At 40.8% G+C, this 20882-nt stretch overlaps 3 protein-coding genes across 3 annotated transcripts; 1 reads left to right on the top strand and 2 right to left on the bottom strand.

The window, feature by feature from the left end:
* Positions 1 to 11992: 11992 nt before the first annotated feature.
* Positions 11993 to 13339, top strand: LOZ57_006020 (uncharacterized protein; the record flags this gene model as incomplete). The annotated part of the gene is made up of 1 exon (XM_049255044.1): positions 11993 to 13339. One exon carries the CDS (start codon positions 11993 to 11995, stop codon positions 13337 to 13339), a length of 1347 nt encoding a protein of 448 aa, XP_049106051.1.
* A 269-nt stretch (positions 13340 to 13608) lies between these two features.
* LOZ57_006019 (uncharacterized protein) lies at positions 13609 to 17366 on the bottom strand (the record flags this gene model as incomplete). Its single annotated transcript, XM_049255043.1, has 2 exons — positions 13609 to 15073; positions 15130 to 17366. 2 exons carry the CDS (start codon positions 17364 to 17366, stop codon positions 13609 to 13611), a joined length of 3702 nt encoding a protein of 1233 aa, XP_049106050.1.
* A 597-nt stretch (positions 17367 to 17963) lies between these two features.
* On the bottom strand, positions 17964 to 18720 carry LOZ57_006018 (uncharacterized protein; the record flags this gene model as incomplete). The annotated part of the gene is made up of 2 exons (XM_049255042.1): positions 17964 to 18327; positions 18383 to 18720. 2 exons carry the CDS (start codon positions 18718 to 18720, stop codon positions 17964 to 17966), a joined length of 702 nt encoding a protein of 233 aa, XP_049106049.1.
* Between the last annotated feature and the right edge of the window lie 2162 nt (positions 18721 to 20882).

The raw sequence follows: 20882 nt of genomic DNA, 5'->3' as shown, positions 1-20882 counted from the left end.
ACTTTAATTCAAAGAAGAAAATCAAGCTGAAAACAGATGCATCTGGATTTGCTGTGTGTGGAATTCTCTTCCAGCTACAGAATGATGGCATGTGAAGACCAGTGAAGTTCTATTCAAGAAAGATGATTTCAGCTGAGTACAACTATGACATTCATGATCAAGAATTGCTGACCATAGTTGAGTCTTTCTGTCAATGAAGATGCTGACTATAGAGGTCAATTCAACTCATTTCTGTTCTGACTGATCATGACAGTCTCAGACATTTTGAAACCACACAAGAATTGTCAAGATGACAAGTGCCGTGGGCCCAGAAGTTGTCAGCTTTCTAGTTTAAGATTAATTATATGAAAGAATCAAAAAATCCAGCAGATGGTTCTTTGCAAAGACCAGAATATGCTGAAGCATTAAGATATGAGAATACTCAAGAGCATGAAGCAGCTGAACAGCTCTGTTTCATGCTGATCTATTCTGGTCAGCAAGCTGAGAAGAAAGACTTGAAACATGCCTTGTCTAACAGAAATGCACACTCTGTGGACAGAAAGACATGTTACAAATCAGAGCAGACTTACACAAAGCTGCTTCTGAATGATACTCACAGTATTCAAAGATTTGAGAATGAGTTACAAGATGTCAAGCAGCTTATTCTCAGTGATGCTCTGAATGAAACAGACTCACAAGAGACTGCATCTCTGAATCTAATGACAATGTTATCTGAAATGCTTGCTGATGACAATCATGCAATGGAGATTAGAAAGGGTCTTCAGTTAGACTTAATTAAGTTCATGAACTGAACAGAGAAGAAGAGCTGTCTCTTTATGAAAGAACATCTTTATATATCCATAAGTGAAGCTCTGCAAATTAAACTGATTAAAAGACATCATGATTTATCTCTGATGGATCACTTCATGAGTGAAAGAACTTATGAACTGCTAGCATGCAGATTCTATTGGTCAAGAATGAAGAAGCTTGTGAAAGAATGTGTTGATGCCTGTGATGTTTGCTTGAGATTCAGATGAGTTCAGATGAAACCACAAAAAGAGATGTCTTCTTTGCCAATTTCTGAAAAGTCTTAAGAACACATCATGATGGATGTGATTATGAATCTCCCATCAAGTCAGAATTTTGAGAGAGTGAAATTCAACTGTATTCTGATCATTGTGAACCAGTTTATGAAGATGTCTCACTTTGTTCCAGTCAGAAAGAAGCTGACATCTGAACAACTTACTGAATTAATTATGTATGAGCTAGTCAGATTGCATGAACTTTCCTCAAGCATAGTCTCTGATCATAAATCAATATTCATAAGTGAGTTCTGAGGAGATCTGTTATATCGCCTCAAAGTTAATAGAAGAATGAGCATGGCATTTCATTCTCAAACAGATGATCAGACTGAAAGACTGAATAGTACTCTTGAACAGTACTTATGAAGCTTCATCAACTATGAACAAGATGACTGAATTGAGAAATTGTCTCATGCAGAGTTTGCTTATAACAACTCTAGACAATTCTCAACAGAGAAGAGTCTCTTTGAGCTTTTGACAGCAAGTCATCTGCAGATGGATTTTCTGAGAGCAGAAATATCAGTGCCAGTCACAACTGAGCCTCATAAACTGACAGATTAGTTGAAAGAGCTGCATAAGACAGCTTGAGAGAGTCTTACAAAGACATAAGTCTATCAAAAAAGCTACTATGACAAGAAACATACTGTGGTATCATTTTACAAAGATGACTAGGTGTGGTTAGATCTTTGTAATATTAGAATGGCATGTTCTAGCAAGAAGTTAGATGTCCTCCAGCATGAATCATACTGAATTGTGGAAAAATTGAAGTCTCAAATCTATCAATTGAAACTATCATCAGGGCTGAAAGTACATAATGTGTTTCATGTGTCTCTTCTAATCAAACACAAGAAATGGGAGAGAGTGGATAGTCAATCACACCATCCAATTTGTGAGGCATCCTCTGTGAAGCAAGAGTACTAGATACAGAAGATTGTTGACTCCCATAAGAATGACTGAGTGATTAAATACCTTGTGTGGTGGCAGAGATATGAGGAAAGGACTTGGAAGTCTTCAAAGAATGTGAGGCATCTAGACAAGAAGCTGTTTGAGTTTCATAGAAAACATTCAGACAAGTTCAGTCTATGCCATATTCTGAGAATGTGCACTTAGAGAGGTCTTGTTAGATTCATAAAGACAGTTACAAAGCAGTTAGAAAATGATTCATGAAGCAGAAGAGCAGTGATCTGAGTAGTGAATTAATTTAGAAGAAAACTCAGTCTGTAAAAGCATTTATGAACTGTTGAGAAGTGGTTCATGAAGCAGAAGTAGTGAATTTACTCTAAAAATAAAAGAAAGAACTAGACTATTAATGGCCAAAGCTCACAAGAGAAAGAGAAAACTAGACTATTAGTGATTAAAGCCCACAGTAACAAAAGAAAGAAAACAAGAGAACACTTCTAAGAATTGAAAGAATAAGTTTTGTGTGTCTGATAGACACAGTTATTACATCTGTCTCTATCAAGAGAACTTATGACACACTGCCTCAATGGAGGATTTAAGTTATTTCAGTATGCTGTACATGACTGCTAAAGATAATTGTCTGTCATGGTGATCAGAACTTCTTTCTGAAGCTGGGCCCTATTTCTCAGCTGAACAGAGTCTGTTGAATCAGTAAGAATTGCAGACAGAAGAGAAGAGAAAGTAAGAAGTCATCTCTCATGATCAGATGAATTCTGACCTGAGATTAGAGGGGAAAGACAGCTCATAGTAACCAGTGTTCTGACCAGCAAGTTAACAGCTGGGGCAGGGGCTGGGGGAGCAGAAGCAGAAGCAGAAACAGACACAGCAGACAGAGAAGAATTTGATGAGACTGACTTCTAGAAGAAGAAAAGCATTAGCTGAAACTCTTAATATCACTTTGTAAATGAATTTATGAAGCAGAAACTGTCATGTAAGTCATGTTATAAAGCAACTCAACATATCTTGAATGCATTGAAGGCAGAATCAATGCTTGAGAATGAATGCAGCATAGAGAAGAGCACAGACTGAGAATGAGAATGTGGTAGAAATGAATCAGATCAAGAAAAATAAGATGGCACATTATCAACAAAAATTTCAGATCTGAGAGAGAAGTGGCCACTCTCTCTCAAGATCTGGTCAACTGAGGCAACAGAACTAGTAGTTGAAAAAGAATTATTACTAGACACAGTAGACATCATTGAGCATTTCCATCAAGTCTGAATATTAGCACTCTGGATATGCTATCAGCCATGCACACAGAATTATGGAGTGAGGAAACACTTTGGAAAAGATATTTCAGATTTTGTAAAAGCAATTATGAAGCATTAAAGAAGAGGAAATGAAGAGATATCACTCACTCCATCATAGTCAGAATCAGACTGACTGAATCATTACATCTGAAAAGAGATCTCAAAGTCTTCAGAGATATAACTCTCTGATGCATAAACAGAGACTGACAGCAATGACATCTCTTCACTTTGATTTTCTGAAAAAATGGCAGTGATTGAGAATTCTGCTTCAGATGAAGCAGATGATTCTGGAGACACTTCTCTCATCATCTCTGAAAAGAGCTGTGAGTGGTGACTGACTGAGATTTTATCCCCAAACTTACTGAGCCATTGTTGCTCACATTTTGACATTTTTAAAAGAACAGAAAGGGGGCACAGCAAAATTATCTCTTTGCATGAAGTGTTAGCACTGAGAAAAGTCATTTACAAAGTCTCTTAAGATTCATAATCATCAAGAAAGAAATGCTTGTCCAGAACTCTTATCAAAATAAAGAAGAATGTTGTTGAAAAGAAAAAAGAAGAAGAGAGAGAAAGAAGATCAAGAAAGAGATATTTATATTCAAGAGATCATTAAGTATCACTAGATGAATCATGAAAAATGACAGTCACTACAGCAACTGCATTATGATCACAGAAGAGCTGTCACTCTCACTGTGATCTTACTATCACATCTACATCTAGAAACTGAGATTGAATGAAGACTCCATGTTGCAGCCTTCTTACATTCTTCACATTAAAAAGAGATTTTGTAAGAAATCATTACAATCACAGTGAAGTTGTCACTCTCACTGTGATCTTGATCACATCAATGCCTTGGAGATCAAGACTTGTGAAGAGAGAAGAATCTGTAAGACTTCACATTGTGGTCTTCTTACATTCATCTCATCATCTAAAAGAGGTTCATAAAATCTTCTTGATGCTTAGATGATTATGCTTCATGTTATCTGAAATTTGTAAACTTTATGACTGATCACATGATCTCACTAGCAAAGCTGAACACACAAAACCTGCCACAGATGCTTCTTTATGAAGGTCAGTGACAACATATCTAGAGACTCTAGATACTGTTGTAGCAATACAAGTTATCTCTCTCTCTCTCATGCTTAGATCCCTTCATAACCATCTCTCACCCAATCTAATCTCATTTACAAAGGCTGCAAGCCATTGTCACATTACCTGCAATCACCCAATCCTCACACAGAAGCAAGTGATTCTCAACTTTTTAAAACTGTAGTGAATGTGATTGTGATGAGATGATCAGATAAAGTGTCTGAGTAGTTAAATTGACAACTCAGTCTTTGATGTAAGATTTCTCACCCATGGGCCACTGCAGTGAATTACTGGGTGATAATGAAGAGAACAACTAAATGAATCAAGAGCTTTCCAATGATTATATTTTCAATAAATTTGACTCAGAATTGATGGTGTTCCATATCAAGTGCCTGTGAACTTTTGGAAAATCAGTAACCCAATGGTAGTGCAGAGATCTGGGATTCCACTATGGAAAATAATGTGTTTAAATTAGCACCAGCCATGATATGAACTTTTAACTAGACTGACTGCTGGGACTGGGATTTCCCGGCTGGGATCCTGTCCCAACTTTTTTTTTTTTTAAATGGGATGGGAATGGGGCTTGATCTTCAGGGACAGGGCTGGGAATGGGACCAAGATTGAAAATTGAGTTGGGATTGGAACTAGAGAATTTGAAACAGAACTTACTAAGAAACCCCATGGAACCTATAAATTGAGACTAGCTACTATGGTGCTGAAACTGAGATGAAATTGAAACTAGCTGAGAAGAAACAGAGATCCCTGATCTCTAGAAACTAGATTACATAATTATAAGTAATGATCTGAGATAATGCTTCAAGCATATTTTCATACATCAAGATTGATTTTTAACTTCTGCTTATTCTTCTGCAATCTCTTCTGTATCTTTCTCTTCTTTCATAATCTGCAATTAACATCTGTTGTCTGATTATTTGACACATTCTGAGCAATCAGTTCAAAGTAACATGTAATTGTCAACTCATTCTCTGATGCCAAAAGTTGATCATCATCATTAAATTCTTGTTTACCATTGCCAATCAAACAGTTCATATCTGATTGTGATGCTGATATCTGCTCATTCTTCAAGATTTCATGCACTGTATGTTTAACAATCATTATTTGCTTTACTGTTGACTCTGCAAGATGATTATGTTGATATGAACAGATGTTTTGATCTGAATTGAACTTCTGCTCAACATCTACTCTGAAGACAGGGACAGTCAATATGTCTTGTGCCATTCTAGCAACTGTTGAATATTGTCAATCAATTTCTCTTCACATGTCTAGAATTCCATCATCTTTAAGTGATGCAGTCACTGAATCATCAAGATATTTTTCAAATTCACTGATATCACTAGAACTGATATTATCATTACTGAAGCTATCAAAAAAGACACTGTTCAGATTCTAGATTGCTCTGTTTGTCAGCATCATTATTGTGCAGTGTTCTGTGGAATCAGTATCTCAATTTATTCTGTTGTGTCAAATAAACTTGACACTAACATCTCATATTGTTTATAATGCTTATTGTAGAATGTCAGAATGAGATTTTGATACTTCTGTTGTTCTTCTTGCTTTCAATGTCTTGGATTCAGTGCATTCATTTACTTGAAAGAGTCCAGAACTGCTGCAACAGAGTAGATCTTTTCATGTTCATCAGCTGTCTTGAAATAATACACAGCAAGCTTGTTAGATGCTGTCTGACAAGCTGCAACAAAAGTGTCTTTTCATTCTGACTCTCTTGATCTCTCTTTCTCTCTGTCATCTAAGTGGTCAAATAATTCATTGTATATATGAAATATCCTGTGAATAGTTGGGTCTTTTGTGGTTGACAGTGTCTTTGTGAGAATTATGAATGATTATAGTAAACATATAACATACTTCATCTGTTTTCACTTCAAGTCATTCAGAGCCAGACTCTTTATCTTTTGATTCTCTGTTTTTTCAATCCATTGAGACAGATATGGATGGAGAAAAAGAGCATGCACAGTCATCTGATAAGTTGAATTCCATCTGATCTTCACATCATCAATCATATTCAATGCACATTCTTTTTTTTGTAGTTCAAGAAATAACTGTCAACATTCTGAAAATGTTCAGACAGCATTTACAAGCAGATGGATCTGAATGAAGTTCATGTCAAATGTTAGTAATGAATGAACATTGAAGCATTATCAAGAAGCATTATCTTTTGAAGAGTATCTTTAAATGTCTTCATGTCAACATTGTTGAATATATAATCATCATTAAATTGTGAAGCTGTATTCTCATTGTCACTTTCAATATTCAAGCTATTTATCATTGTCTTCATCATCAGTTGTAGAACATGGACAAGACAAAAAATAGAGTCCAACACACTATTTCAATCATAGTCATTCAGTTGACTGAGCTTTGTCTTTAGTGATCATTATAAGATATTATTATTGCTGACATTATCTGCTGTTATACACAGAAGCTGCTCTGCAATGGTATGGATATTCAGAACTGAGTAGAAACACTCATTTATGTTGACTTCATCATGTGAATCTTTCATTGACTCAAAGTCAACTAATCTTTCTTCAAAGATCCACTTGTCAGTTATATAATATGCAACAATTTCAAGAAAGATCAGCATGTGTGAACTAGATCATGCATCAACAGCAAAGAACATCTTTGCTGTAGAATTCAGAGTTTGAAATGTAGTGTTAATGATCTTATTGTACTTATCAGTCAGAAGATCTCAGAGTTTTGTGTGATGAAATATGTCTTGAGCAACTTCTTCACAAACAAGTTTCATTAGTCCACACAAATGAAAATTGTCAACAGCACAAAATGAAAGATTAAGTGATATAACAGTTTAAAGAACAGAGTCATGAACAGCTTCTCTGCTATATTGTCTGAACAGCAACTTCTGTTTCTTCATGGAGACACTTTTCTAAATTATCAAGAAAGCATTATCTCAGATCATTATCAATTTTGATTGACAGAATGACATATCAATGATATCATCATTTCTGCTATTGATGGCTCACAATCTCTTTTTTCTTTTCTGATCTGATAACAGCTCTGATTTATATAGTGTTGCTGGATATCATTTATGTCTTGTTGGATGTAGATGGGATGTGCAAGCATTCTCTTACACTTTTGGCAGATAAGAACAGATGTTTCATTGAATTTCTCTGCTGTCTGATCATAATTCTGTCAGTAGAATGTTGTTTGTCAACTACTGTTTCAGTTTAAATAAGAACATCTATTCTGAAAGCTGCTTTATAGTCAGATGTGAAATTTCATCACTGTATGAAAGTCTGATGCTTTAATACTTCATAGAAAATATAATTCTTTTCATGAAGATGCTGCTACTTAAGTTCACTCAAGATGTCTTCTGATGAAACTGACAGTTTCTCATTCACCAGACATTGATTGTCAGCAGATGAGACAACAAGAAATTCAGAGATGGAAGAGCTAGACATGATAGATAAACAATGAAGTCAATGAGCAAAAAAGATAACAGACTTTAATAATGATCTCTGATGAATTTTTGTGATTCAGATGGTTGTTATTGATGGGAACAGGAGCAACCACACAAAAATTTTAAATGTAAACAAACTATGCCAGATTCAGTCCACCACATCTTGTCAGAATGTCACCACAAATAATTAAATATAAAAATTCTAAATGAATAGAATGATTGTATATGACTGTCTGCACACTACTATGCATTTATTTTGTTTCTAGATCTTTGTTAATGATCAAAATGTGTTCAGAGGACTGTCAAGTTCATATTTCTAGATGTAAATCAACAAAATATCATTGATAACATCTAGATCTTACTTACATATTGCATCATTTTCAACCATCATCAATCATTATGCTTCAATTACATTGATTTTTGCATCACTGTGCTTCATGACTCTTATCAAATGAACTATGATGAATATTTTGATGGAATATACATTCTAATGTGAGCTTTTCAGACTTCAATAAAGAGATGTGCACTGTTTGGCATGACTTCATTGCTCTGAGAGCATAGATTAACTACTCAAAGATAATTAGTGTCTCTAACTAATTGATAGAAAAATTAACTCTTCATCATTCAGTTATCATTCTCATTCTCATCTTTCTTCTTCTTCTCATCTGAAAAAACAACAATCTTGAAATTCTTCTCTCTAGTTTCTTCAGAAAGAGCAGACAGTGTCAATTCTTCAAAATTGATCTGTGTGAAAAACTTCTACATCTGCTCTCTGACAGACTCTCTCTTCATCTCTGCTGCAGTCAGTCATTCATACTCATGCTGAGCTCAGTTCCTCTCTAATCACTGCATCATTTCACTGAAGTGAGCAGCAAAACAATCAGCAACATTATTATTATTGATCTTCTTCTGTAATTCTGTCAGAAAATATACTGAATCATTATCTTAAACTGTTATCTATTCTCTTCTTTATCTTCTTTATTAAGAGACTCATTACTGTCTTTAGTTTCTCTGTCTGATGCTTCTTCTTCTTTCTCTTTTTCTTCTTCACTGCTTTAAGCTCTTAATGCTTAAGATATTCACAGAACTTACTCTCATTAAACTGTTTTTGCATTACAGTCTTCATCATCTTTATCTTCATCTTCTGCTAATGCTCAGAGTTCACTTCCACTCTATCAGTCATTAGCTATTTATCATGAAGATATTAGACTCATTACTGAGATTCATTATCACTTTACAGTCTTCTTCATATAATGTATTGCATCATATTAAGTCTTCTGATCTGTCTAATCAGCTTTATTTTTGAGATCATCAGCTCTCTTCAGAGTGTGACATCTTTTGCAGACAGCAATAGTTTTTAAATGCACTGAAAGCATCTTGACTCTCTCATTGATCATTATGAAGTAATAAATCAAGATAATGAGCTTGAGAATTGCAGTGTGTGGATGAACAGACAGATAGATGAGTAGTAATGTAAGTAAGAGAGATGTGAAAGAGAAGAGAAGAGTATCAGAAAATTATTATTTACATCTACAATTTATTATATTGACAGTGTTGTTGACAATTCATTGTCAGATTACACAGTTGTCATTGAGATAAGTTGCTATATAACATATATTACTTATTGATAATTATATTCATGCAATGCTAACTCTTTTTTTTTCTCTTTCTTCAACTATTTGCATCACTCTAGTGGTGAGTATTATCACATACATGATGAATTGAATGAAGAAGAGATGCTAATGTGTGAGTATAGAAATAATGACTTTCTTCACACTTATCAACTTCTTCTTCTGCAACAAATCCCAAGCTGGCTCCTCACCATCAGTCAATAATGTTGATGGTGAAGATGGTGGTCCATCAGAGCTCAGTCAGATAAAACTGACTGAGTCAGTGAGATTGAAGATCAGTAATTTAATCATCATCAATGTCATTAGCATTGTTACTGATGATGAAGAGAAGAAGAATAAGAACAACAACAATAATGATGATGATAATGAAGAAAAAATGATGATGATGATGAATAAGAATGTGACTGTCAGCAACATTGACAATAATAACAATAACAATAATAATAATGACAATGATGATGATGATGAGAAGAAGAAAGAGAAAGAGATTTTCTATCTCTATCTCTGCACTACTGATTCACTTCTTCTGTGAGTAATAATTCAAGATAACAGACTCAATTCTTTTTTTACTAACAATTGAAAGAAGAATTGAGAAGAATAAGAACTATCTTCACACATTAATATAACTGAAGTCACTAACAGACTGTTAAGACAAGCTGAATCAGACTTACACTCATTAAAACTGACATAATGAGCTCTGAGTCAATATAATATTGAGTCACACAATGACTAAATATCTCATCACTCATCTTCACTCTGCTCTCACACTCTTCATCTCTGTCAGCAGTAAGTGATAACAGTTCAAGATAACAACTCTGATACTAATATTGCAATAGATGCTGAGCATGAAATTCATTAATATTTTTAATATATTAACTTTGTGATGTTCTTCACTCTTTTTCAGTATTTAATTTATAAGATCATCTTTAAGCTGAACTCTCAGCTGCAGTGATAGTGAAGTGTCTTAATAATACTACAGATATCTGTTAGAAACATAATTATCACATTTTTAGAGTGTAAGTAAATTTCATGAAATGTAGATGAAATATCTAATAAAGATTAAATGAAAATATGATGACTGTTCATTATGAGTAAATTATCTTATTGTAAGCTGACTTAACTCTAATGCACAGTCTTCTGAACTGCCTAAACTGTCAATATTTTGGCAGATCATAGATGGTGGGGGGTTTTTTCAAAAAAAAAAAAAACAAAAAAAAAAAATTCATGTAGATAGTTCTATGCTCTTTAAAGAGCTCTTTGAGATGATAATATAAAATTTTCTTGTTGTGTGTTATTTCAGAGATAATGATTCTTAATAACAGCTCAGTGCACATTTAATGATTCTATGAGCTTACTAAGAATCTGAACATAGAGACAGAGATTTCCCATCTCTAAATGTCTCATTTATAAATTTTGTTCCAGCAGAGAATGGGATCTCTACATAATGTTCAGAGATGAGACAGGAATTAAAAATTTTTTATTGGACTGGGAATGGGACAGTGACTAGATACTATGTAATGGGATAGGATAATGGGCATGTCCCATAGTGAAGAGATAGGGAGTAAAAGAAATGGGAAAGCTTCCTGCTTTCATCCCAATGGGCTCCCGCCGGGCTCCCTATGGTCAGCCTACTTTTAACATCCTAAGCTTAAGCCTTAGTGTGTGTATTATGGTACTGGAAGCACAATTCTAAGCAAAACTATATTGAGATGGAAGCGTGGGTATTAACCAGCAAGCAACTTTTTCCAGGCAAATGAGTCGCTGATCCAGAGCTTTACAGCAGCTTCAGGCCTGTAGGGTAGAGTTGTTTTGTCTCTTGTGTGGCATAGAGGCGGGATCAATGCTCTGTGGGTGATGATGCTGTCTATTGAAGCAAAAAGTATCTATCCTTCCAGTTTAGCACAATGTTGCTTAGTATGGAGTATTTGCAGATATCCTGTGGGAGAAAATGCGACGCTGTAAGCGAGAGACCGACGTCATCAGACGGCTATTATTTTGTGTTAGACGCAGGTTTGAGATTTCTGGGCACAGGCAGTGCTTCCCACAGTCAAGATATATCTCTTTCTCCTGCGCTTAGATATTGGTATCTACCCTTAACACAGCCACAAAAGGGCTGTTTCACAGCAGGCATCAAGAGGCGAGTTCTTGGTCTTGGGCGGTGAAGTCGTTGACTTGTCGGGAACGGTTTTGGACCGACGCCGACAGCCTAGCCGGAAACCGCCTAGCGCGCTATGGTACCCGAGGCTCAGCGATCAACCCCGAAAATCTAGCCGCATCCGGCTAGTGCCATGGGGGCTGACGCGAGCCCAGCCAATGACCTATCTTATCAGATCGATCTCCCACCACTCGCAATCGCCTTTGCCCTGCCGCCCACTGCGAGATGCGAGATTGTCGAACTCACGCTGAAACCGCCACTGGTTCGCTGTCTTTGTGACACGGCAACGCCCCTCTGACGCCTCCGGCCCGCTTACCTACATAATAACAATGGGTGACGGCAGATCGTTCTGCAACCATGCCACTCCTCCGTATCACTTGCACAATCACACCGCAATAATGGCTTCAATTTTGTCCTCCCCGGGCATTGGAGCTGACCACCCTCCTCTTTCTCCTCAAGAGGTCGGCACCAGCACAGGAATCGAGACAAACCAATATCCACCCCCAGCCATGGCGAACAATAACTCCTCAGATGAAGAAGAAGGTCGCCCGCCTCGCTACACTCGAGAAAATGACCCATTTGAGCTTTCCTCAAAACTCAAGACTGACGCCGAGATAAATTCGATCCCAGCAAACACATCGCGACGACGCAAGCTAGCGCGCCTCCATGGCACGCGGTCCTCCGCCAAAAAATTGCAGGGCTTCTACCGCACACAAAACGAAAATATCGAGCGATTATTGAAACCCGTCGACGAACACATTCGCCTTGCTCGGGAACTCAACACTCAAAACCAGCTGCGGTATAAAATTGCTGTCTACGGCAGTTTCGCCGCCAATGTCGTCCTGGCTATCCTGCAGCTTTATGGCGCTATCGCGTCCGGATCCTTGTCGCTATTTACCACCATGGCTGACTCTGTGTTTGACCCATTGTCCAATCTGACACTGCTGCTCTGTCATAAGACCGTGCAACGCGTCGATGCGCGCAAATTCCCCGCGGGGAAGGCCAGGATTGAAACTGCGGGAAATATATGTTTCTGCTTTCTTATGACAGCCGTTTCGTTCATTCTGATCGCATTCTCCACGAAAGATTTGGCCAGTGGGAGCGAAAACGAGACCTTGGGCTTCCATCTGCCGTCTGTGATCGCCGTCAGCATCGCCTTCGTCACGAAGCTAGTTCTTTTCTTATACTGCTGGGCAATACGGAACCAGTACTCCCAAGTCCGGATCTTATGGGAGGACCATCGAAACGACCTTGCCATCAATGGCTTTGGTATCCTCACGTCCGTTGGGGGCAGTAAATTGCGATGGTGGATCGATCCCATGGGAGCGTTGATCCTTTCGCTGATCATCGCTGTATTGTGGCTCAGAACTGCATACTCCGAGTTCCAACTGCTCATCGGCATTACTGCGGACACCAAGATGCAACAACTCATCACATATATATGTAAGTATCCCACCTCAACCCATTTGTATGACACCACTCTAATGGCCGGTGCGATGGAAGCTATGACCCACTCTCCCTTAATCAATGCCATCGACACCGTTCGCGCTTATACCTCTGGACCACGGCTTGTCGTGGAGGTTGACATAGTAATGGACCCAGACTCGTCACTTCGAGCGACACACGATGTAGCAGAGGAGCTTCAGATGAAACTTGAAAGCCTTCCTGACGTAGAACGAGCATATGTGCATGTTGACTTTGAGACAACGCATAAGCCGGAGCATTTCTTGAAAAAGGACTTATGAGAGCACGCTTCATATCCATGGAACCAATACGACCAGATGTAAAACATGTGCATGAATGCATCGGCGGCTTGAATGATTAAAAAATTGTTGATTCAGAATCTCTCCGCGCGGGGTAATTGATATTTCTTTTCCGGGTTTTTGTATCATTTTATTTCGAAATGGTCCAATAGAATGCAGACGTAAGGTCGCCATATGTAGGGAGTAAACATAGTTTATCTAATACGGCGTCCAAAAGTGTCATTGGATTCTCCTTTCTTATTATTCACACACTACTCAACCCTTCCCACTCCACTCCCAAAAATCAGATCTTTCTTGCTTTCCCTCTCCCAGACGACCACCCCGTCACTCTTTCTCCTGAAATACATGATTCTGTGCTGCGGAATAAACTCCTCGTCTGTTTGTTCTGTCTTCCAATTATCCAGCAGAATTTCTAGGCTACCTAGAAAACGGTCTTCATACCCAACCACATAATCACTAGAGTCCATATTCCGATCCCAACGAAGACGGCTAAGAATATCTGCCGCCGGTCGGAGCTTGGCGCCTATCATGTTTGACGTAACCTTGGGTGCAGAGCGCTTGCGGGCCGATCGCTTAGCGCTGGCGTCCGAATCGAAATCAACATTCTCTTCATCTTCATCTTCAGACTCTGACAGTTCCTCTGTCAGTGCGTAAGTCCCCCATTCTCTTCCGTCGACCTTGAGTGAACCAAGTTCTTCTTTCCTGGTGTGAGTAACATCCAACCATGCCACTGTAGGATCAAAATACTTCGTTTCTTCTTGGGCTTTTGATTTGAACTGGTATAAAACCCTCTGTAGCGAGGCAACACCATGCTCGCGCTCTTCCTTTCTACCGACAATTCCTTTTGCCTCTTTCTTCGAGAGACCAATTAGATAACATCCCTCATATTCGGTGCCATCCGTCATTTCAGTAGGCGTAAATCGAGCAGGCCATATCCTCGCATGGATTCCTGGCAAATTTTTATTCAGATCTATGAAAAGGTCAGCTGGAGTAGTCTGAGGGATATCATTTGAAATCTCACCGTTCAAAAGCCGTATGCATCTGGATTCAAGCCAGGCCACAAGCGTGTTCCCTTTGGCAAGCGATGACCCCCAGTATTGAATATGGATTTTGATAAAACTGCTATAGGCTGTCAAGAACTCCTGGGAAGGATCTAGAGTGGGCTCATTGCCATAAATAATCTCTGACCAGGAAATGGTAGTATTGGATATGTGCCGATTCATTCGTCTTAACTCGTCAACGATAGTCCTAGCCGACGAAATTGTGACTGCCCTTGCGACATTGATAATTGGCTTATGTATCGTAAGAATAACCATTGGTTCGTTTGGATACCGGCGGTAGTATGGCTTGTTATAGAAGACGGAGGACGGATCAAAAACCATTTCACCCTCCCAATCGAAATTTGCATAGTGATGATAAAATGCACAGATCATATCTGCTGATCTGACTCTTCCCTTGGTAAAAGAGAGTAATTTAGATATTCGCGACAGCATTAAGGTAATATGAATCCCGCTAAGATAACCAAACCTGGCGAGATATATACCACGATGCTTTGCCCATGCTGTTATATAACGGTGGGCTGTTCGAAAGGACGCCATATCTGGAATAGAGCGCTGAATGGAATCAAGGTCTCGAAATGCCTGGAGCTTAGACAAAGCTTGGTATGATAAATCAAACGTCGGGTCATCTTGCGGCAATTGAGATATGGTCGGCCATCTACAAACAACGTTAGTTTATCAGACTATATTCTAGGGACCAATGTCTTAATTCACCTTTCAACAACCCTCGCAGCAGGACAATACTGCAGGTCACATTTGATGCCATCAACTTCAATTTCCAGCATGGTTCCCGTTGCTGCTTTCACTTTTCGCAGAATCCTTATATCCTTATCGGCAGCTTTTCGGAGTCGCTGTTCAGCAATAGCAAAGAAAGTTTTAGAACTGATTGGCCCTATAAAAAGACAATCAATATCTGAAGATGGGCTCCATACTCCCATTCCATAGGAACCAACGGGAACAAGGATCATTGCAATTTCTGCTTCGTGATAGTCTTGATCGTCACTTTGCTTTTGTTGAGGGGAAGCGTTTATCACGACATTCCGAAGAAGTTCAAGAACAGCTTCTCGCCTAGTCACATCTTCGTTGGAAGGCAATGTCATACACGTTTCCAGACATAAAAGGGACGGCGTATCTGAAAGACGAGCGGGCGCTAAGGGTAAGGTAAAATTCCGTGTGGATCTCAAAATATCAAAGCTATTTTTTTGGGAAACTTCGAATCTGGCCCTTACACCCCAGTGATCGCTCCCAAACACAAGTTCGGGATGTTCTTTTTCGATACAATTAGGATATGGATGGTCAGGAAAGCCGAAGAGATTAAACTCTATTATTTTAAGTGTTTTTTGACCATCGACTAATATCCTGTCATATCTCTGTGGTCGCCCATCTTTGCCACCCAATGCGGCGGCAAGTGGGTTTCGACCTGGATCAAAAGTGCCGCCTAGCTCCCCTTCGATCAGGTCCTCACCGACCTGGTAGTTTGGCACGGTAGCCGATGTATCCTTTCCACTGGCACGAGCAACGAGCCAGGCGTCATGGAAACGGGATTCATAGAGCAGCTCCTCCAGCTGCAAGAGCTTCATTTCCTTTTCAGGAGTGAGTACATTTTCTTCCAAAGCTCTCTTTATAGTGAGAGTGGATGTAGGGATGTTCAGATCACCAGTAATAATGCATGGGCTGTTCGGGTATTTCTGGTCTAGAAAACGATACAAAGAGCGAATTTGAGATTCTTTTTCATGTACTCTCGCAGCATGCAAGCCAGACGTCAGATGGACACCGGAAACTATCAGTGATGAAGAGCCTGGATTTTCATCAAGCTTATTAAAAATGTCTAGTTTCATGATTATAGCATTTTTGTAGCGTTCCTCAAAGGAATAGTTCTCCCAACTGAACTTGAAGCGACTTAATGCCACATTGTTTCTTTGCATGAGCAATGGCCTGCACCCATTCTGGTAAGGTGGACCATGTGTAGCAAATGGATAACTTGTTCGAATTTGAGGCTGAGATAGAAGATGTGATAAGAAGTCGTCGCAGACTTCTTGTAGCACAAGAACATCGGCCAGGGCAAAGTTTGAAAGTATGCTGCGAATTAAAGCAGGATACCTCTCCCGAGGGGGTGGATGAAGCCGTTCTAACAGTACATTGTAGCTTGAAATCGATAGGGCATCCGGTGTTAAAGACGTTTCTATGCCTTGGTCGTTTGTCGACGGGCAAGGCTCCCAGAGCTGGGTGCCTGGACAAAATTCATACGTTGGCATCGGCAGAGAAGTGCAAGTATCTGGTGGACTAATAATATCTGAAAACTCTCCTGTTTCCAGCGATTCCGATTCGCTGGGTGTGACGTTTCCAGAGAGGTCGATCGTACCCCAGACCCGCATCCGGGTTATTTTTTGGCCCTGAATGGTAACTTTCTCACGGACAAGAACCACCAGCTCCTCGACATTCCACTGAATGGCAGATAATAAATCTGCCTTTGAGACCAAAGAGTCCCGTGACTGGTCATCGTTCGCCTTGGTCTGCCCAATCGTCAGATGAAAGCTCTGTTCAGCCACTGTTCCCTGCTGCCCCAAAGCCTCAACAACAAAATCTTGGAGATTCCTCAGAGACCACCCCTTGTTGGGTTCATGTGGTACTAAATGAATGATATTTCCTTTCCGTGGGCAAAATGAGCTGGCACCCTCGAGTCGAACGTGCACATCCAGGGGCGGAGAAGTTCCCTGCAGCGCTTTCAGCTTCGCCCCAATTAGTGAAGCTGCTTGTGGAAGTGACTCGACGGCAACAAATGGATAAAGGAGACTGATATGAGGGGGCCAGCGCTCATATGATTGGTCGTAGGATGATCTCAGATAATTGATCTCTTCACAGAGATGTTCTGGCGGGACAATGCAGAGCGCAGTTTGAGAGACCGTTAAAGATAACTTTTTGAAAGCGGATTCCACATTAGCAAGCGCCATAGCCCGTTAGAAACAGGCGCGGAACGACTGGAAAGGGTAAAAAGGATAAAGGGGCGGGATGTGCAGTGGTCGTATTAATCTGGGAATGCCGAAGGCGGGCTGCCTTTTAATACAGAGGGCGGGTCTGTATCGGCTATATAGCTTAAGCTGCCAGAGGCTCGATGGAACAATCCTGCCTTGATTAGAACCATCTTTACTGCGCTTCGTGATTGTTGGTGTCTGGATGTTGCGCAGCCCAATGGCCTTGTCTCGCGCAGGCAAACATTGCAAACAACCTTTAGCCAGTGGTCTGTCGCGAAGGTTGCGGTTTGACAGGAACAGTCATGAGTCACTTCATACGGCATCGCAGGCAGCGGGTCGAATCTGGACTCCGCTCTCGTGTTGGCTTGCCAATGAATAAATGCTTGACAGCTGGCTCGACTCGGCTGGATGCTTCGACAAGTTGAATTTGCATTTATTCGAATATTATCTTGTAACGCCGCAAATGTTATCCTTTCCCGTTCTCAGGCAGTTGTACACACGTTACACGAAGCATTAATTTCTCTAGTTCCATCTCACAAAGTCTCTTCCCCTCCAGATACCCTCTCTCACTCTCTCTTACGCCTCGTCAATTAGGACCTTGTACACATAGCTATCAATATCAATCTCCGAGCCCAAATACGCCCCAAACTTCGGGTCCGCACGACCGGGAAAAGTGATCGCTGGACATCTGGTCACCTGCCCTTTACCAAGCTTCTGAGGCACTCCGTTCCACGAGAGCTCCACCCAGCCTGGATTGCTGGTATTGACCACAATACCAGCAGCATATGTTGTGTTTGCCTCGATCTTGAAAGACCATAACACCTCTCGTGGTGCATCCCACTTGGGCTGGTACTGGAGCTGGAGTTTATCTTTCGAGATTTTCAGCGCGAGAGGGACATTTGCGCCGCCATCTTTGTCGTTATCAGTCAGATATTCCTTCCTATATTTACAATATTAGTCTTTGATTTGATACCCGCGGGCCAAGATGAACTTACATCTGCCAAACTGAGAGGCTCTGCTGGACCTGCCCGATCGAGAACTCATACTGGATCGTGTACGTCTTGTCCTTCTTTGTCGCTTTGTTGAGGGAGTGATATTCCGCCCGAATGTTCCCTTGCTTGCGGTGGAAGTGCGCGCACGGAACTCCCCTGGGATCGGTCCCCCTTTGGATGAACAGATCCGGCCTGTTTTCGAACACCGGCTCCCCTCGCTTAGCTTCGAGGTTGAGATACCCCATCACTGCGGGGTCGTCTCCCCTGGACGCCTGGTAGTCTACTACCAGTGCGCCGAGCACGGGGGAGGCGGCGAAGAGGAGTGGTGAAAACAAGCGCATGGCTGAAGGCCTTTTGAATTCTGAAAATGATTTTTGAGTAGGATATGTAGAAGAAGACTGTGCGTTCAACTTCGGGTCCTATTGCGCTGAGAGACAGCCATTCTTATACTGCTTCTTTTGCCGAGAGCCAACCGGGCTTTTTCTGCATGTCCACCACAACAGCCCCATATGGCTACTACAGCTAAAGAAGTGTATTCGCATTCTCATATCGTAGAATGCCCATACCGCTGCATTTCTGAGCCCCCCGAATGGGGTCGATTCGGCATGTTTGCGGGAAATCAGAGGCCCCCACTACTGAACAGCCCGCAGACTCACCAGTGCTGCTGAACTGAATTGCTCTAAAAAAAGGCTTGGTGTAACGGCATTTCCACTACAGAACCAGGGTGCCCCTGAATGCCATTCACCCTGGGAAAGGTTCTTTGCTCACCGTTCGAACCTTTCCACAAGACCATATCATTAGTTACCCAACTACGGAGTAGCAGTTTTGTAAATCCAATATCAAACAGCTATTCCAGATATGAATCTTTACACTTGATCCGTATCACAAAAATTATTTCCAAAGCACATTTCCTGCACGCGGCCACCTGCACTCTCTCCCCTAGTCAACTAACTAACTAGCTAGCTAGCTGTGCTGAAAACAAAACTTAATGCCCTTTCAATATCGACCGGGGAATCGACCGAATCACACAAGTGCTCTGCTGTTGGGCGCAAAAAGGGGGAAGTCGGCCCCCCCTTAATACGCGCGCGTGCTGCGGGAATGGAATACGAGGAGAAATTCGTATCCAGCCATGATCACCAAAAGCCCCTGCAAGGTGTTCTCCAGTGGCAGTCTCGCCAGAATACGGAGGAATGGAGAGTAGTCCGGAGTATGTAACTGCACGTGAAGGGGATTTGCAACGTGCATGTGGGAGAGAATGAGGGACAGAGGGATTTGTTATTATTATTATTGCTAGTAAAGCCGGCTAACCAACTAACTCTGAATCCGAACAAATGTCTCTGACGAAGATCCGAGACTTGAGCCCCATTTTTGCCGGGAAAAGCAGCAATCCGGAGCGGAGTCTTAACAGCCTGACGATCTTCTCTCAGGAGTAATATTGCATAGTTTAGTACTTAGTTAACGAGTCCATGTGATTCCTGCCAACGGCCCTCCACTTTCGGAGAATGGGACTGGGGGAGGGGGGAAGCATTTTGAGACAACTTTACCGCTTTACGACGTAGAATCTTAGAATAATAATAATATGCACAGCTTTTCCGCAGAGCATGAACACTCCATAGACAGCCATTAAAATACATCAGCGTCTCAGCTCGCGCAGGCCCGCAGCGTACTATCATCACACAAACAACTACATACATAGTTATCTTGAGCCGCCTCCCGTGTCCAATACCTTTATGGGCAGCTCGGGCTCTACAGAGTCGCACGCCGTGGTGATATCCCCCCGCCGCGGCACGGAGGACGGCGTGCCGTTCCCTTCCTTGCCCCCCCCCTCCCGGCGCGCCGCAGGAACATGGGGGGGCTATATGTACACACGTCCGGAATATTAGTAGGATCCTATGTATATATATATGAACCTCTCCCCCGGCCACCCGCGGGCTTTTGCCACCGTGGTCATTAAAAGGTCGATACTAATCCTTTGGGCCAACGGTTCGTATATATTATGAGGGCGGCGCATGTCCAACCCATCAGATATTCTTTGCTGGTTGGGGGCGGGGCGGTTTGTTGGGTTTTCTAATCACGCTGCAAACAAGTGAGTAAGAGAGATTATATATATAAGGATCGATTTTGATTCTGTCAACTTGAATTTTTTTTTTCTGTTTCGGATGCAAATTTGATAAACCCCTCCGCCCAAAAAAAAAAAAAAAAAAAAAAAAAAACGATCCGACAGCAGTACCCAGCATTATTAGAAGAGGAAAGAGATACGATACGGTCCCCGAAACGGCGCCCAAGGTAACAGAAGATAAAGTCAAGACCGAGAAAATACACACAAGAAAAGGAAAAAAAAAAAAGGGAAACAAAACAAAAAAAAGAACCCCTTCGTTAATCGTGGTGACTGTAACTTTTTTTTTTTTGGAAGTTTTTTCTTCTTCTGTGCAGTGGTGGGTTTCTTCCTATCCGGATCCAAATTATTACCCAATTCCCAAGTTCGAGCCCCCAAAAAATAAAA

This window comes from Ophidiomyces ophidiicola (genome assembly GCF_022830035.1).
Source record: "Ophidiomyces ophidiicola strain CBS 122913 chromosome Unknown scaffold_34, whole genome shotgun sequence".
In the NCBI taxonomy this organism is placed as follows: Eukaryota; Fungi; Ascomycota; class Eurotiomycetes; order Onygenales; family Onygenaceae; genus Ophidiomyces; species Ophidiomyces ophidiicola.
The sequence above is the reverse complement of the archived record's forward strand: the minus strand, read 5'-3'. Positions and strand labels throughout refer to the sequence as shown.